Genomic DNA, 19,658 nt, shown 5'->3' with positions numbered 1-19,658 from the left:
AATGTGAAAAAGACAGTAACAGCCTCCTTTATCATTTTTTAATTACGTTTAATCTTTTCTTTGTATTGAGTTAAAAATACGTTTTTATGGGGCTCGGGTGGCGTACAGTGGTGAGTGCGAGCGCAACATGTACGGAGGCTGTCCAGCCGGGCTGCCCAGACTCAAAATACCGGCATGTCATTCCCCACCACTCTCTGTCCCTGATTTCTGATTCGATCCACTCTCCTATCTCTCTAATAAAGGCATCAAAAGCCTCAAAACAGTTTCAAAAAAGTAGTTATCATGCAGTGAAACACTGTTATAACACTTTTAGTCATACTCCTTCACCTCTTCACCGTGATGTTTTCCCAACTCCAGACTGAAACCATTACAGCCCTTTCATCAAACGGCACACCTATCCTTAAAGCACGGCAAGAAAAACAAATCTAAAGACCCCTAATTCACCTGATCCTCGCTAAGTAATACGTTTCAACATTATATATTTTTTCTCCATTCATTGCGCACGGCTTGAAGAGTGTTGAATCAAAACTTAGATACAAAGAAGTAGGAGAGGGTAGAATGATGAGTACAGTCTTTTCTGAGCAGAGATTGGGGTTGTGTATGACAGAGCATTGGAACTTCTCCAAAAGTTCATATGCTCTATCGATCACTTATTCTGCATTTTAGTAACATGATGATTAAATCAAACTTTGTGCTTACCTTACTGCCACACTTATGGAAACAAAATAGGAAAAAGTTCACACAATGAAGAGAAGTATCACAAAGTTAATGTTTGTATTTTAAGTGAGACTGACAATTACATTGAAAGTAAAAGCCACCTTCTGGATACTTAAAGAGGGTGACATCAAAGGCTAAAAGAAATGAGCAGCTATCACTGAACTCACAGAGGCCTTATATTAAAGGAAAGTAGGTGGATTGACTCCTTAATCTGTGTGTTTTTAAAATGAGATTATAGATAAAGATATCCACTCAGACTCTCTTTACCAGGTGAAACATGTTCGCACTTGAGAGATTTTTCTATTGTTCTGCACCCAAAATAATATCTGTGAGCGTTAAAATCTAAAATACAGCTCTCATGATTCTTTTTCTTTTACTTTTTAAATGATGTGCACAACAGCAGCAAGTTTGAGGTAATTTCACAAGTGATTGCACTCACTCTTTGATTATTTCAATACAGAAAATTCCTTCAACTGAATGTTTAAAATGTTGTTCAACAACACAAACACAACAAGACACTTTCTGTTTAACAAGTAAACAAAGAACAATGTTTCTAACAGTGATGAAAATATTAAACTGTGCTAGCTTTTATGTATATTTTTTTACAAACCTTAAATGAATAAATGCACCAAGCTCTAGTGTCAAATAACCACTTTTATTTAAGATGCCGTGTGCTTTAAATCAGCCACCAGAAAAGAGCTGCAGCACATCATATTTACTTTCAAATAAATCCACTGTTTTCAGTCGCTGATTCATTTGGGTGCTAGCAGCGTTGCGTTGCTTTTGAAAGACTTGAAACACCTGTTGACTCTGAAAATATTTTCATTTTCTGATAGCATCAAGCTGCAGCCGTATCTGTCCAGCGTGCCTCTGCAGGACTGATTACAGAGCTAAGAGAGAGAAGATTAAACACCTGTTGTTGTGGTAATAAGCTAGCAGAAAAAAAGGAGTGAGCACAAGTCAAACCATATGCAGTAGATGAATAGAAAATAAAAGTGATACAAGTTATGCGGAAACAAATATAACACAATGGCGAGGTCATGGCATGCAATCATCTTGTACTATTCAGTGGTAAGCCAATTGTGAAATTCTGTTGAGGTTATGCAGTGCTATAGCTTAACTGGTGTGTTTTTGAATTAGTCAATAAGTACATCATGTATTATAATACTTCCCTGTGTGCAGTGAAAGTCAGGACTACATTAATGTGACCTTATAGACCCTGTTGCTCCCAGATCTGTTGTGACTATAAGCAAACTTGACACATTAGTTTGTCAGGAGAGAGAGATACGTTTGATCATAATTGAGGAGTAGGACTCACAGTCAAACAGCTGAAAGCACAGCAACATGTTTATTTAAAGCTCCCATTAAATAGAAAGATATACGTTTTTATAGTTATTAGGCTGACTGTCACTTGTTCGCCATTTGACAGCCCCACTACGATAGAAAACTGTTTTATTTGGGGTGCCGGTGGACTAGTGGTTAGTTTGCACACCCCCTGTGCAGAGGCTGAGGTCCTCAGAGGCGGGTGGCCTGGGTTCAAGTCCAGCATGTGGCACCTTTGCTGCGTGTCATTCCCCACTCTCTCTCTCTCTCTCTCTCTCTCTCTCTCTCTCTCCCAGATTTCAGAATCCACTGTTCTCTCTCTCTACAATAAAGGCATAAAAAGCTAGAAAATCAGCTGTTTAATTTTCAATGCATAAAAAGAAAATAGCATTGACGTAAAGTACTATTTTTTTTGTCCAGGGGAATACTTTTTTTTTCTTCTGTCAATCCCCTATAATTAACACCTACAGGGATATGAGTAAGCTAGCAGTCAGGGGTCATCATTTTGTTTTTGTTTGAACGTTTTGCAACCAAGTGCTATTGGCTGCCAATCAAAATCCTTGAAAAGTACCCTACCTTCCTGATTTAAAAACATGTTAAATAGGTTGAACTGGCTTCAGCATAAACACAATATTTTGCTTGCAGAGCGAGTGAGACAAAAAAAATCCGATCTCAGGACCACAGTCGGTGTCTAGAGCATTTCAGTGGCTGTGATAAAGCACTGCAGCTCAGTGACAGTAACCTTACGCAATGCAATCTTTTCTTAAGCATAGCGATGACACTTCTGCCTTAATCTCACCCTAAAGGTAGCCATAGATATCTCTGAAATGTGACACCCCCCTTCAAGTGAAACATCTGGTACCAGCACTAATTGAAATTTTGCATGCAAAGTGACAATGCCCGGGCCCTCTGCAGCATGGATTAAGGCTTGAATAGAGACAGATTCTTTGTGAAAGCCTACTGTGGCGGTTGGCGTGCAGGCCAGCTCCCTGCATCTGCTCATTGGGTGGACTGAGAAAACACTGGATTGTATACGCTCGCTCGTTTTACCTTTATCTAATCCCATTTCAGAGCCCGCCTCCGTCTGTCTTTTGTTACTCTTCCACAAAACATAATGCTTCCATGTTACACTCAATATGTCCATTCCTTACAAAACAATTCCGGTCAAAAACAGCAACTGGATTTACATATGAAAGCAACTTTACCAAACTTGGCAGGATTTTCAAAACATTGACAGTATGTCCTGATTTGTCAAGACTTCCTTATATTGTTTGAAAGGGTAAAAAAAAAAAAAAAAAAAACGGAACTGAAAGGGTTATGCAGAACACAAAAGTAGTATGTCATTGGATAAATTGAATCAAAATAGAAAAATGTCAAAATAAAAAACGTCAGCATGGCCAGTGTTTGCCAACTTCAAACTGAAAGGGCTCCAGTGCTGTACAGTACATAGCTGAAGGAATGCAGTGCATATTGAAATGCAATCAAATCTGCTAGACATTTTTTAAAGACTCCATGCTGTGATCTCATTCCACCCCACTTCACCATCCTCTGCTGTGGTTTCTGTCCCATTATGCTTCCTAAAAAGAGGAAAAAAAATGTTGCATCAAAGTGATTCATCGTCCTGCTGACCCCAACAACAACTAGTACACAAGTCTGGAGGAGGTTGTTATTGAATCAGACGATCGCCTAGAAAACGTTTGCCGAGCACAAACTGTAACGCCACAACAGATGAGCGGGAGGGGGGGGGGGGGGGGGGGGGTAATCGGAAAAGCAAAAGGATCCGTCTAGTAAATTTCATCTCCCACGAACAATACAGGCTACTTCCATTTTTTATGGCCGGAGATGAATTGGAAAATGTCCACTCAACAGAATTAGATGAGCGCAGTTCTTAGCATGGCTGTCAACTGAGTGCTGATGACAATGAATGGGCGGACTAATGAAGGGATAAATCCACACTGTGTTTTCATAGACATGTTTGACATAGCTAAGCTAATTTCCTTGGCAGTAGTACCTCCATTAATTTCCGAATAAGGGCCTGTCTGTTCCTGTTAACTAAACCAATAAGACGTGGCATCAATGGCAGCTTACATTAATGCTAATCAACAATTTGGACTTGTTTCACATTCCACAGAGTAAATAATGCCTTCGGAAAAAAGGTGGAATGCCACAAATGAATGAACGCCATTCGCCCAACATGTGGATATGACTCGAGAGGGGGAACACAGTCGTTTCAATGGAGATCAAATAAAGAGGGGAATCCAAACATTAGCACTCCATAACAGTGTTTCAAGCTTTGTGTACAAAATGGATGCGTGTGACAACGCAAGGATTTCCTTAACTTTGGCCCAAGTTTTAATCCTCTAATCCTCTCAAGTAAGGTCGCGGCATGATTCATTGATTATTTGTAGCCCTCAACAGAAATTAGGTTCTTAAAGATAGGTGAGCCACTGAACTCACACAATAACATTTTCTTTTACCAAACCGTTAACGAAAATACCCCGGCGACTCATCGTTTAATACAACGCGGCGGTACAGAATAATCACATATTTCAGTAAGTAGCGTTTTGGTGCTTATAATGAAAAACAGAGCTATGCGAAGATGTCACTTTGTATTAAACTAAAACAACAATGGAGGAAATGTGGTGTCCCAGCACTAAACGTGTCAAAACGATCCACTGGAGGGTTCTTTTCTGATGCATGCTGGGATGGGTTTTTTTTGCCGTCGGATTAGAGCTGCAGTGACCTCTTTTTCAACCCTTTATTTCTCATACGTAAGCCATCCTCGCAACTTCATTGGACGGTAGACTAGGGTGATTCACAGGGTAAAATGGAGGGGGGGCTGTTCTCGGTTGGCGCTGGGACTCGCTCGTTTTTTCGAATCAAAAAGGGAAAGAAAGCGAAAGGGCCCGAAAGGTGAAGTACCGTACCATGCATACTGTAACTGTAGTGTAACACAAAACACAACCCCACCTTCCTAATCGAGTGAGACATGTTCTTCAAAATACCTCTTTTTGAAGAACCATGCCGATCAGTATTTGAGGCCCTGTATGCTCTCTGCTTGCCTCACAGTAAATGTAGACAAACACAAACAATGGCCATGTTTGCATTTTAGAGAGAAACGGATCAACAACGGGAAGGGGAACGCTGTGTGCGGTTTGAATCTGGTGTTATTGTTGGCTTTTTTTCACCTCCTGTGGTTCCTTTGCTCTCGGCGAAACAGCAAGGATAAAATAAAAAAATAAACAACTATTATAATAGCAAACAAGTCGCATGATATCAGTGATGAAAATAAAATAAATCTGATTAAATATCATGCACATACAATACAATATAATACAAAGCGACCAATTGTTCATAGTGCACATTTTAAGGTCATAAATCTTGTGTTTTATTAACGTTTATTCATATTAATTATTGTACTAAAAATGTTAGTGTGATATTACGGCATAATTAACACTGTATTATTAATGAAATAACAATTTGGTTTTGTATGCTTGTACAATGCTTCAGGGTATATATATAGATTTTAAATAGATTTCACAAATTTTTTTTGGGGGGGGGGTTGTGTGCTAAAAATTGTTTAATCTGAGATGTAGATGTCACAAGTATTTTCATAAAATAATATAGTTATCTTGGAAGAAATCTCAAGTGAGGATGAAACTTAAAATCAACATATTTTAAAGCGGCCATTTTTTTTAAATGTAATGTACGGTAAGCCTTCATGATGACTTTTGGCTGAATTATAAACAGGAATATTCAGCGGAAGTCTGCATAAATACGCACAGCATCCGTCCTGTTTGTTCCTACTTTACAAAGCTAAAGTGCTTGTACTTACACATGCGCAAATTTTACAGCAAACAAGCAGCTTAAGCTTTTTCCCTTGTTTTCTTCTTTGTTGGTGTTTTATCCATGTGGTTAGATTCGGTGGAGCTCCTACATATTTCCTTTGCTCCACCTGTAATTATGAGGTTTAGTTAAACTGACCAGAGGAAGAAGACATGTTTGTTTTCTGACAACATCCTCAAAATAGCCGGAATAATGTATGACTGGGATTACACTTTTCCATTGGTCAGTGGCCTATGTTCACTATCCTGTCAACAGGGACAAACAGAGCCCAAATTAAATCTGAAAATTAATCATTTACGCAGCCTACAGGATGGCAAACCCCAAATTAAAAGAAAGTATGGAACATAGCTTTCATAACCTGCAAAGATTATGAGCAAAATGTAGCCTACTTTGAGTGTCAGATGTGATATTTTGTATTAATTTTTTTTAAAGATTTTTGTAACTGTATGAGTAGCCTTTAGTTAAACAGCTATACAGTTAGGCCTACTTTGGAGCACAACAGACATGGGCTAATAGTGAACACATAAAAGAGAGATTATTGTCACCATTCAACCTGTTCTTGTTGCTTTGGCCACGCTGCTGGCTGCCGTATACTGCTTAGCCAGCTTTGTGTATGAATGTCTGTTTGAGAATAAAACAAGAGGCTTTTGAAAAAAATAAAAAAACAGCAAACTAATTATCTGCATTGTACTCTCAGAAATACTGAAAGGGGGATTTACATGTAGGAGACGTGCTCCTCTGTCTTTCACATTTTTTTTACCACCAACTGAGACGACACCGGTGACACACCTCCGCGGACACACATGATGTGACCTCTCCTGCTAAGGTGTTACCTTTCCAACCTGGGCGTCGTTTTTATTCCGCAATTAACAGCTATTAACTCTGAACAGCATCCAGTGTACCTGCGGAAGATGCGGGTGCGTGTTTTTTTTTTTGTGTGTCCCAGCGTCAAACCCTTGTCCGCTGTTTGAGCATTTTAAGCACCGTAAACGCCATAATAAAAAGCAAAAACCTGATATTAAAGGAGATTAAAAGCATTTCATTTTTTTGCGTCAGTCTCCTGTGGATGAAATACAGTGACGTACATGCACGCGCTTTGTCTCAAACTCCAAGCCGGCAAAATGATGCGGCTCTAACCACTGGGATGGAAACATTATATCTTACCTTCAACAGCTATTACGGCCGGTATGATCCATAATATCCATAGAATATCCATTATTGGTCACTTGTATCGCCCAGACATTCAAATAAAATAAGTCCCGAAAGCCATTGACAGCAAAATACAGAGTGGGGACAGGCGGTCCTTCACCTCCAACAGAGCGATCCCAGATAGCAGAGAAAACCAACTCAAATCTCAACCAAGTTTGGGCGAAACCAAAACAACAACAGACAGAGGGGAGCACCGAGCAACACAATAAGACAGCTACGCCTTGTGGCGCAAAAATAACCCGGTCCGTATCTTATAAGAAAGCAAAAATAATGATGTAGTTGTAATTTATGTTATGAGGTTGAACATATTTTAATTATAAACGCAGCCGCTCGTTATAAAGGATCCCTCACCCCCTCCAAAGCTACTTCAATTCACCCCGCTGTCAATCACACTGAAGAGGACAGTCCACGCTACCTTACCTAGCGATAATTAAGTGTTTTGGGACTTTGTGCAGCATTTATAAAAGATCGGGCGACTAATTCTCACACTCACACCGTTCAAATGGAAATACAGGATATTCCTTTATCAGGGGAAGGTAACACGTGCGCATGTGTGACATTAATGGAGTTTTGGCGCTGTAACAGGTGACGAACACGAAAGAACAATTAAAGTAAGTCAAACTTTTTTCTTTTCCCGTTTTGCCTATTTTTTTTTCTAGTTTTATGAGTTACCATATCACTTTTTTTCCACAATGGCTTTCACGAAGCCGTATGATGTGACTTTTTTTAAGTGATGCAAAACTGCAAAAGAGACAGATAGTAAACTTTCATTTATATAACAATTTAAAAAAAACATTAATTATTTTTCTGTATGTTGCTCATTGGGGCCTTTATGTTGTCTGAAATTATTCCTATTTGGTTGATAACATTATTATTATGTGTTTTCCCACAATTTACATTTTTAACTCGTGGCCTAGGCTATTTTAAATGAAACTCCTCTCAAACTTATTTAGTTTTTTAAAATCCTTAACTCCTAATTCAAGTAAATACAATATTGCATATAAAAATTAGGCAATGGTATATGTGCATGGTAATGTATATTATTGCCATTGTCTGCCAGCTGTGTGTCTATGCAAACAGAGCATGCCACAATGAAAAAAAAACGCTAGCCATATTATTGCCCTTTTCTAATATATAGAGAAAAAGTTAAGTTGAGGCTTCCATTCACAAATCAAAACTTTTCTTCTTTCTTTTCAAACATTCACAATGAGTCATGCAGCTTGAAGTGACCTACTAATAAATAAAATATTATTTCATAAAGGCCATTACTTGATCATGGCTATGACGCTCTTTTTCCTACAGTACGATTAAAGAGTGCAGTCTGGTATTAAAGTGAGGTTAGAAAAGTATGAGCAGGATTTACAATTCATTCCATGATTGATAATAAAAGTCTGTGTCGATAACTTTGCCTCCACACACTTCAAAAACATTGATTGAGATTAAAAAGGATTGAAAGGTCAATTTAATGACTGCCAGACACAATAACAAGCTTTACATGCAGGCCACATAGGTTTGTATCTGATGATGTCTACTCATAACAGGAAATTATATTTAAATTTAACAGTGACTTTGCATTTAATAGCCTCTCGCTGCATTTATTCTTCCATTGCCGTCATTGGAATACAGAAAACTACTTCGTGATGAACTTCATCTGAAATAGTCCAGTGAAGCAGGAGAAACTTTAGAACCATATTGAGTTCGCTTCAAGCATATCTCCGAGCGGCTAACCATCATTCATGCGTCACTAAGGACGGTGTCATGTGATTAAACTCGCCTATAGTTGTCAGTGAGGTTGACTTGAACAGCACTTATATTTTTCACTGACGGAGCCAAAGAAGTGAAGCCGAAGTGAAATGTGACTTCCTCTATAGGATGCAAAAAAAAAAAAAACATTCCTTCCAGTGCATGAATCATGATAATTAGTTGATGTGATGTTGGCTCAGAGTGCTTTGAGTCATGTCATAATTAATCTTCAGAAATTGTTTAAATTGGACCTGTGTTTGCAGGGAGTTGGCACGATAAATTCTGGCAGCAACTTTGCTAGCAATCATTTTCCAACAATCAATAAATATGCACAGTATGAGCCATAAGACATTCAACTTCTACATTTCTACTTCTATTTTGGAATAGATTTTTTCAAAATCTATTCAAAATAAGTCAAAATCGGTGTTAAATAGCACAAACATTTAGTGTGCATCTTTTAAGCCTTAGCCATGTTTTTTTTTTTTTTTTACATTCTCTATATATAAAACAGATTTCCTGCTCAAGTAGCTCTTCGGTATCTTTCAGCACAGGCTTATGATGGGTAAAGAATAAAACACAGCCTGGTTTTTTATATGACAGGCCTCAGAGACAGATGCCATAGGGATACAGTGGAGCAGCTGCAGACTGCAGTTATAGATATGCCAAAACATTTCTGCTTTGTTTGAGATACAGAGATACCCAGAGAGAAAAATATGCTGAAAAATTCCAATGTACACAAAATCTGTTTTTTGCACAAAGACAGTGGTGGACATGGAGGGGGAGGACATAAAATAAAACTGGCCTTCAGATGCACTCTGGAGGATTTACAGTACGAGGGGATGCCTCATGGGAGCATAAAAAGTATGGAGAGCTGCAAGAGAAATGGGAATTCAGAATAAATTATTTGTCATCAAACATGCCTTTCTTGTTACGTGCCACGTCGAAGCTAAGCAGCAGGACTCTCATGGGTTAAACGAGCCGGGCTGATTTATTTGCCTCCGCTGGGTTTGACTGTATTGATTCCAGGTCACTTGACTGGCTGACTTCAGATCGTGTTCAGGTGACTTCAACACAGATGGAACAAAACGGCGGGGCACCGAGAGAACAGCTTTCCTCTCCTATAATGAGTTCCTTACAGAGTCAGTATTGAGTGCAGCCCGAAGAGAAGTGAAAGATGTTGAAGAAATGATATTAATACGCCTCCAATATTGCCCACAGAGATCTTTCTGCCACGCTATGTTATAAAGGCGGCAGGGTAATAAAATGAGTGTAATGCAAAGCAGAGATGTCTGAATGTGGTATAAATCCTCTCCTGTTCTTCTGAGGCTCCTTAATGCACCAAAAGTAAAACATACAGTAACATACTGTACCTATAATGTTCAGCAGATTCAAAACAGCCTCTTGTACAATAACAGCGGCCAAAGAAATCCACAGTAAACACAAAATAAACCTCGTAATAAGCACAGCAGATTCCCTGTTAAATTACCTCGTAATAATGCACACGAGGTGCACCGAGGAGAAATACATTTCGGCACAGATATGCTTGAAAAATTGCAGCGAGCACTTTATCAGCTTCATCACTAAATTACATGATGTGAGGGCGTTATTTTGACCTGCTGCATGCTGGGTAATAAAGATGCATAGCAGCAGTAATGCATAGCTGCATGTTTGTTTGGACATATTTAGCATGTTAGCATCTTTACAAAAAGCCGTATTGTCATTTTAATGTTTTAATGTGTTTTCAGCAAATCATTTTAATTTGCACCGTGCCCTGATATCGCATGTTTTATAATTAGAATGTTTTTTTATGAGTATATAGTAATTGAAATATATTAAATTATCTTACAACCCATTACAATTATCTTGGTTAATTTTTTTAGAGTATAAATTAAGAATTAGTCACTAAAAAGGCAGATTTTAATTTAATACACGTAAACAAATACAATTATTGTTGTCGTTATTGTCTTAAATTAGCGCCCTAAAAATTACGATTGTATTGAAACAATAATACTTCAATAACACCCAGAAACAATTATTTAAAATTTCAAAAGCCCATATTATAGCAGCTATTGTTGCAAGTAATATTATTATTTAATTTAAGTTCTCAGTGTATTATAAAGATGGCCTCTTGGTTATTTTATCTTTTGTTTTACAAATTTCTCACACTTCTGAAAATATATAAATCCTATATTTATTTCAACATTATAGATAATTACATTCCTTTAAAGAATAATTTTATCCATAACATTAAACAGACTGTTCATATTTAATTCATCAATTTCAGTCTGCATATAGAGGAAGAAAATGATGGATAAACACCTCACAAATAAAGATTTATAGTTTTATTATTATTAGTCGTCAAACCGAGTGGAAGCAAATCTCCAGTGCATCAGTATGAAAGGTGGACAAACATTTACATTAATTAAAACACATTTCATGTATTAAATCAGTAACATACTGTACAACGAGCAAATCTAAAAAATGTAATAAAGTATGGAAATGTTTGGTCTGTTTGAGAGGAGGAGGAGGAGGTGTGATGAGGACTTCCTCTGCAAAGCTGTGTGACGTGTCATTGCATCAACACTGCCACCTAGAGGTTAAAAGTAGAACAGTCGTGGTTGTCATAGGAGAGAGGGCACAAGAAAATCTCTGAAACATTATTCAGAAAATTTGAATTTAGCTCAAGGTCACTTCTTTTATTAATACTCATTTGGAAGTAAATATTTTGTTGATAGATGCAGGCAATATTAGTTTTTTGGCAAAGTTTAAATTGAAAAGTAAAATGTAATTAAAGAACTAGTTTCAGAAACTACATCAAAATAATTGACAGCTCTAAAGGCAAGATAAGTGTTTATTTCCCCCATTTCACAAATTAATGTGTAATTAATTGCTTTAATGAAAGTCTGAATACACTCTCAAAAGAAGTTTTCTTCAAGTTCAGTTTGGAGTTTAGTGTCACAACGCTGATGTGGCTTCAGGGAAACAAAAGCATGCAGCTATGTTTATTGGTGTAAAATAGATTTTTAAACTCAATTTTAAATCAATAACGATTATTTCAAAGTTCAAATCCATTCCGTTGAAGTGTTGGAGGACCTCTTGTGACAGCTCAGAAAAAACACTTAATTTAGAACCCCCCCCGTCCTATCAGTGACCCCCATTATCTGGAGATAAACACATGCTGCGTCACATCAGGATGAAAAGAAGTCGACAAGGGTGAAAATGAGTTCCTGCAGTCTCTAAGCTATTCTTATCCGTTAGCATATTTAGCTTGAACTTAAACCCGTTCAGGACGCCTACTCTGGTCTGGAATCGATTTCACCTTGAGCCTCAGAGGGCTTTACGGGGGGGAAGTATTGCGCCCGGCCAGCATCGGCAGCTGGATAAAGAGCGAGGAAATAAAATGGGCCGGCTCTCCATAAAAGTTGGTGTGTGATCCCTGACCCTGCGCTGAGAAAGAGCCATGGACTCCTCTAATCTAAAGGGACCTTTAGCGTGTGGATTAACCTTCGCTGAGAGCCTGTTTTCACAAGGAGGAGGAGGAGGAGAGTCTCTTGTGTTGAACCCAAACAAGCACACAAACTAAACCTCACCTCAAAAAATCCCAATTGTAAAACATTCACTGTTTTATTTTTAAAACCAGACGAAGCATTACACATTGTCGTTATCTACTTTTCTTCAATTAAACCGCACTGCTGCTGAAGACACAAAGACATTCTTAGATGTTTTTAAAAAGAAAATATTTATCTAATACAGCACAGATAAAAAAATGAAAAAAAGATGGACTTCCTGCTTATCTTTCCTGAATAGTCCGCTGCACCCGACCTCGCTACCTTCCCAGCATATTGGTTTACCCCTGCCAAAAATTTAATTCAATCCCACTAAGTTGCTCGGGCTTTAATTAAATCGACCAAAAGCCTTGGCAGGATTTAATTTACTTCCTTGTTAAGTGAACTTTACAGACACAGTAGAACTTTCACCAGCAAACTGCAGGGACCTGAAAGGCTGAACGCTTCAACTTTTTCCCCGTTAGAATGAAATCAGAACATTTCCGAGGACTAATTTGTGCCTGACAAACACGGTCAGGTGAAGACAGAAATCACTGTCTTCTTTGGTTTACGGCGGCTTTGGTGATGGTTAAAGAAGAAATGTGTTTGCACGGTGCAGGCCTGTCGCAGGGCAGACAAGACTTTTTATCATCATAATAAATCTCAGCACCATAAAACAGAGGCCCAGTAAAACCGTGATTCAGCTGACAGTCATGAAGAAATGAATGCCTTGATGAAATGGCAGTCATCAATCATGGGGTCGGTTTTGGATGTTAACGTCCCGTCTAAGCTCTCTGCTAATTGATAAGAACCGTGGACATAAATCAGCCGCTGTGTGTTGATGCTGGGTGGTGTTGTCGCTGTGGTCTGCAGAACCACAGATATACTTTTTCCCATCATATGTACAGAAGAGTACATGTGTCATTCTGCTGTGATGTGGATATTTTTTGTGTTACAACCAGAGCGGCTGCCATCAATCCAATAGTTGGAAACCTTGGTACAATTCTCCAAATATTTTGATAGATCATTGAATAGCTTAAAGTTGGGCTTTTTTGGCTTCTCAAATGTGAATATTTTATTTTTATTTACTTCACTGAAAAGCTTTATTGAATATCTTTGAGTTTCAAACAAAATAAGAACTTTAAAGACACCACTCTGGGCTTAGTCTGATACATTTTTCAATATTGGCTGACATTTTAGAGATTGACCTGCCAATAACAAATTAAGAAAATAAACAGATTAAAAGAAAAGTATTTGCAGCAGCGATGAGAGCACAATTAGTCTAAAGAATGGTAACAGAATTCATTAAAGGCCTTTTTGGGTGAGGGTTTACTGAAATCTTTATACTTTCTTTGATTTTGGGAAGTTGGGGACTACCTTCAAAAAGATTGAATAAAAATGTAAAATAATGTAAAATTGTTGTTTTTACTAATTATTGTAAACAAAGATACAACAAACAAGTTCATATGGAATCAAACCATATCATTAAATGAAATCAAAATGAAATTAATGTGTTAAAAAAAACTTGAAATGTTTGCACATGCCAGCACCACAGGTGGTGTCTGCTGATCTTTACACATAAACATGAACACACCTGTGTGTCTGTTAGGTGTTGTATCCACTCAGTGATCACGTCTAACCCTAACCCTGGAGATTACTTGTTTTCTGCTTCTAGCCTTTCTTACAATCATTGACTAAAGAAAATAATTATTTGGTTTTAAGGCTGTTGTGTTGTTCTTTTGTGTTACCAGTGTCCAGGGACAATGAGGGTCCAATGTGTCTGGGACCCTTATTTTGGGGGGTCGCGAGCTGAAAAGTTTGAGAACCCCTTGGTTTAAATCAAAGGTTATGCTTCAAATAAAGCTTTCTATACATTATTCCTGCATGAACAAACCTGAGTCTACTTACACTTTATACAACAGCTCGGCTCTTAACTGTCTACCAATAACTCATAATCATGGGAAAATTAAAACATGAGAGATATCTGGATACTTGAGAAATAGTCCCACATATTCAGCCACTTTTAGAACTATTTATATAGTAGTTCAGAGTTTATAATAGAGACGCTTTGATCATGTGTTTGAGTGCTTCCTGTTGGAGCCAGCTCAGGTCGACATCGTTGTATCGAGTTTCCCATTTCCACCTTAGGAGCAGGACGTAGGGCTGGGAAATATGGACCAATACTCATATCTCGATATAGTTTAGCTGAATGGCGATCCTCGACATATTTAGCGATATTTTTTTCTCTAAAGAAATAATTTAAACAAATTAATTTCTCAGACAAATCTACATGGACCAAACACTGATGTGTTGAACTAATAGTCGGCTGCACAATCTCAACACGGCCATGAACAAAGGCCTAAATATAGACTCAAATAGGGGACCTGGCGGCTCACATGTATAACATTATTTTAATGCAACATAAACTATATCAATATAAACGATATTGTCTTTCCCTACATCTTGTTTGAAAATACTGTATATTGATATATCTTCTGAACTCGATATATCGCCCAGCCCTAGCAGGACGCCTCCTCTTCATGAACTTCTATGAACGGGACAAAGTCCTCTGAAACTCGCCACTACCCGTGTTCACCTTTTTAAAAAGTGTATTTTAAATGTGAGTGCTTTAAAAATGCAAATTAGGCAGCAATCTTCGAGCAATCAGTCACCATGTATATTATTATTTATTATTCTAAGAGGCAAAAGTTTTTTTTCTTCTTCTTTTTTTGGATGTAATACAAACCTTTAAATAAAAAAGCTTGTGATGTGGGTATATTTAGCAAAGATATAGTTAATTAAAGAATATTATCAATAAAAAACGTTATAGAGTACATTATGAAAGTATAACTTATATATAATATATCTAATATATATATATATATAACAAGGACACGACATATAGTTTCACAAAATATTCTTTAGGTATCAAAAGAGCCAAATCTGTTGCCTAAAATTAAATTGAAATAAAATATATTAGATTTAATGGTCAATATTTAAATTGAGTCCTTGATGTTGCTGAACCTTTTGCCTCTTATTGAAAACAAGACGGTTTGTGTTTCTTCTTCTGATCTTTTTCCATCCTCTCCTCTCTCCTTCTTGTCAGTCGTCCATCACAGAGCAACAGATGGAGCAGCACAACAGGATATTCCCGATAAGAGGATTCGTCCTCCTTTGCCCGTCACTGTGGACATTTTTATTTTTGTGAGAACAGACTCTTTCATCGTGACCCAGCTCCTCTGGCTTACTGGAACGGGTGTGGAGTCATCTGTTAAGCCCTCTGAAACCCGTCACTGTACTTGTGTTGACCTGCTTGGCAAACAGAAATCCTCGATCGAGCCCGCCGTGAGTTACAGTAAAAGAAGTAACAACCAGGTGGGATCAGAAAATCTTTCTTGTGTCTTGAGTCTCTGAAAGTGCGACCTTTTGCTCAGAACTCGCAGGGTATGTGCCAGCTCTGCTTGTGGTGAGGTGTCAAGTTCACTCACCTGTCAAGTAACACGGTTACACAAGAGGCAGTGTGTACACTTCAACATGGCAGTTCATGTGTGTTATAAAACAAGAAGATCCCTCAGCAACATCTGAAACTTTACAAATCAAGAAATCTGATTGGTGCTGTAAGCCTAATTAGCATCACATCATAACAAATAAAACAGAGGGACTATTTTCTCTTGTCATATTTGGAGTTTAAAGGTACATCCCAGTCACAGACTTGGACACACTCTCTCAGCATTTTTGAATAAAACACACAGGGTTACAATGGGTTGTTTGAGGAGTCCCAAAGACCCAAACTAATCTTTCTGACAGTATTTATTGACAAAGCTGAATGAGACGTTTGGTGTAACGCCAAAGTAGTTTTAGGGGTCATCGCAGTGTGTCCAAATTCTGGTGTAGAAATAAATGGACTGACGGGGCGCAGAAAAGTCAAGTGGTTATGTTGTGTGCCTCGTGTACATAGTCTCCGTCCAACATCTACATGATTTAATAACATTTAATAAAAGAGTACAGTATGTACTATTTTCATTAATCTGTGCTTTATAAGAATAAGTTGTTTATTTTAGTCAGAGCCAGAAATATGACTTCAATGTTCATACTTCACAATGTTATACTACTTTAAATATCCCATGCTTTAAAATGAGTTTACATAGTGTGGAAAAGTTTCACAGCTTTAAACAACAACATGTTTACAATTATACTTTCAATCTTAGGCTGCAGTGAACAAAAGAGAAATTGACATAGAGGTCAAGTGAAGAGAGTAAAAATATGTTATTTTCTTGATATTTCACTGTTGAAAACGCTCTAAATTACAAACTAAAGTGTCCTCACAGTTGCACAGCACCGAGAAAGGTGAAGGATTTTCGTTTAAAAGCCACCATCATTCACAGGTTGGAAAATACAACATTTTCTTTGAGACTATTTTGCATCTCATAACAATGTAAGTCTGGTTTTAAGTAAATAGCATTTAAATTTATTTTTTATTTTTTTATTTTTAAACCTGCAACCTGATCCCTTTAAAAAACGATATAGTGCTGATCCTGCCTCCTCCGTCAATTCAAAGCACCCTGACATTGTGACCTTTCTAGTATCTCCATGAAATTCCTGAAAAAGGAGATGCTTTTCTCCTCACTCTCTCACTCGCTCTCTCTCTCACACTCACACACACACACACACACACACACACACACACTGTCAGTAAAAGATTTGCATGGTGGAGGTAGTCTGGTTTCAAGTTTATACATGAAGGTTCAGAGTTACGTTCATTCATGTTTTTGGTGCAAAGAATGAATCCTCTGAAATGATTTTGCATGGTACAGTGCTTTCATTGAAGGACTCAAGGTGCTGTCGTCCATGTTTTTATTTATTTTCCATATCCAGTCCTTTCTGCACTGTGATAATACACTAGTTTATTAAACCTGTGTATCATCATGAGAGCGGGCCTTATCTTGGGCACAGCAGGATGGTTGTAGGCAATATATTTTTATGTTCTAAACCTATTTTATGAGCAGTCCCATATAACAACTCGTACTGTTTATTCAGAGTAGTTGAGCAGCGACTTCCTGGTTAGTTTGTGAGCTCTCTTATTGTAGCATTAGTGTGATATTTATGTCTACGTTGTGTAAGTGATTTTAAAAGAGCTCTGTAAAGTACTGTACAGGTATTTCACACGTGCACGGTTCAATAAAGATCTAATAAAAACCCAGCAGTCGTGTAATGACTTCATGGAGTCTGTGCCGTCGATGTTTTTACTGTTGTAAAGAATATAAACGCTTGATTTAGCTTGGTCCCTGCTCTGAGGGATATTACCTCTTTATTGTGTTTCCTTTGTGTTTAACCTCGACCCTGAGAGGACGGAGGAGGAACTGTGACTCTCGAGGGATCCAATTATATTTTCTCCCGTGTTTGCAGCAAAATAATGACTTTGCAACATGATCGGGTTCAGCTTTATGGGTTTTTATCGCTTCAGATTTGATCTCAGGACTTAATTAAAGAGCTTGACTTTTATTTGGAAACCTTTGAGAGACGTATTCCCTTTCTTTCCCCCATCAACCATCTCACAATTTGAATCTTGGATGTACCAATCTGGATCTCAGGAGCAAATTCCAGCAGTAAAATTCTTGTCCTCCTATTTAAAACAAACAAGCGGTGGCTGTCTTGTAAGTCTCTATGGCACTTTTTAAAATTCAGTTGAGAGCATTTTCCCTGCAGATCATGTTGAATTCCACCATGAAGTTGCAGCCTGAGTAGACATGGTAACTTTCAGCGGCCAATAGCTTGTGGCTACAATCTTTCATTGCAGTCTAGCACAAATTTTGTCACCACGGACCAGAAATTTGTCTTGAGGCTTCAGGATCCTCGGATGACATTCAGCAGAGTCGACTTCTCCAAAAAAAGAAGAGAGTACTATTTTATAAATCTGGTATTTAGGTATTCAAACTAGCGTGAAAAGATAAAGATTTTTATATATTAAATCCAGGCAAGCAACATCCACATGACAGTATACAATTTCACAAACAACAAAAAAATAGAATCAAATTGACAGTTAGACAGAGGAAAAACAAAATAGACTAAATTAAATTGTTAAGATCCCTTCAGTATTCCTAAATTCATCAAAACATTTTAAATCCCAGTACAGCTCACATACAAATCTACATGACATGCAGAGCTTGCCGCCAGCGGAGAAGGCTCCGCACCACCCAAGTCCCACCAGCCCCTCAGTCAGTCCAAAGCCAAGACCCCGGTCAAAGCACCCCCCCCCCCCCCCCCTTTGCTGGATTAGGTCCTATGCCAAACCCTCCTACACGACCTTGCTCTTCAATTTCTTGGAACCTTAGCATCCATCATTCATCAGTGCAGAAAAATGTGTCCCATTTGGCATTATGATGTGCTGCTTTATACTGATTTATAGCAATTATTTCTTCCAATAGATATTGTGTTTGCACCGTATTTTAAAAGAAACTTAAATTCAAACTATTCCTTGATTGAGCTTTAAATAGGAAAGATAAAGATTACGTAATAGGGACATATTCATTGGACCACAAGAAATTGAAAATTATTAAACATGCTGGTTTGATGTGGAGTAACAGGATGCAAAGAGTGTTGAGTGTGTTTGCAGGGAGGTGGATGGTGTTTGTGCTGTGGGTTTGTCAATGTATGCATACTCTGAAAGCTTGCATGCAAAGCGTTTGAATGCCACTGCATGTAAACGTGTGTGTGTTTGTGTGTGTGTGTGTGTGTGTGTGTGTGCGTGTGTGTGCAGAGAGGAAACAGAGGGAGCTGAAACTGCGGAGCGGAGTGAGGAAATAGAGCAGAAGAATATAAAGAAATCCTGGATAATTCCGCCTTGAGAAGTGCGAGCTCTGCAAAGAGCAACGCAGGAGCCCAGCATCCAGAGGTCGTTCCCATGGCAACCTTTGCCCAGGGAGATGGTTGACCCTCCCGCCCCGCGGTACAAGCGGAGCACAGATTGTAGGTCACATATGGCACCAGCGATCCAATCAGGCCTAATCTGGCTTGACTTGTGGGTCATAAATTATACCAGAGAGCTGGTTTACACTGCGGCTTATCGCAGCAGCAGACTCTCTGTATGTAATGGGCGCGTGTTTATGACGAGTTGATGAAGTGACCCATTAAATATATATGTCAACAAATGTATGTTTTGTCTTGTAGCAAGGAGCAACAGGAGATCAGCAGTGTGTGATACCCTGCTGAGTTTAGAGCTGACGTCACATAATGTTTATACAACGGAGAGATGGATGTGAAGATATTAGCGCTCAA

The 19,658-nt window shown here is 38.3% G+C and overlaps 2 protein-coding genes and 1 long non-coding RNA gene across 7 annotated transcripts in view; 2 read left to right on the top strand and 1 right to left on the bottom strand.

Annotated features, from left to right (window-relative positions):
* The window catches only part of ephb2b (eph receptor B2b), a 164,722-nt gene extending 157,522 nt beyond the window's left edge, over positions 1–7,200 (bottom strand). For all 4 annotated transcript variants that reach the window (XM_061041154.1, XM_061041156.1, XM_061041155.1 and 1 more), the window contains exon 1: positions 7,051–7,200. In XM_061041154.1, coding sequence (XP_060897137.1) covers positions 7,051–7,102 — 52 coding nt within the window. In that variant the 5' untranslated portion in view covers positions 7,103–7,200. The remainder of the gene's footprint in view (positions 1–7,050) is intronic.
* Positions 1–19,658, top strand: part of ece1 (endothelin converting enzyme 1) — a 516,542-nt gene that overhangs the window by 317,476 nt on the left and 179,408 nt on the right. The window lies entirely within an intron of this gene.
* On the top strand, positions 7,357–16,047 carry LOC132977337 (uncharacterized). Its single transcript, XR_009673814.1, has 2 exons — positions 7,357–7,706; positions 15,490–16,047. It is a non-coding gene; the product is annotated as an uncharacterized LOC132977337 (long non-coding RNA).

The sequence above is a fragment of the Labrus mixtus genome, chromosome 7 (assembly GCF_963584025.1).
Source record: "Labrus mixtus chromosome 7, fLabMix1.1, whole genome shotgun sequence".
NCBI lineage: Eukaryota > Metazoa > Chordata > Actinopteri > Labriformes > Labridae > Labrus > Labrus mixtus.
Note: the sequence above shows the minus strand (reverse complement) of the source record. Positions and strands in the feature narration are given on the sequence as shown.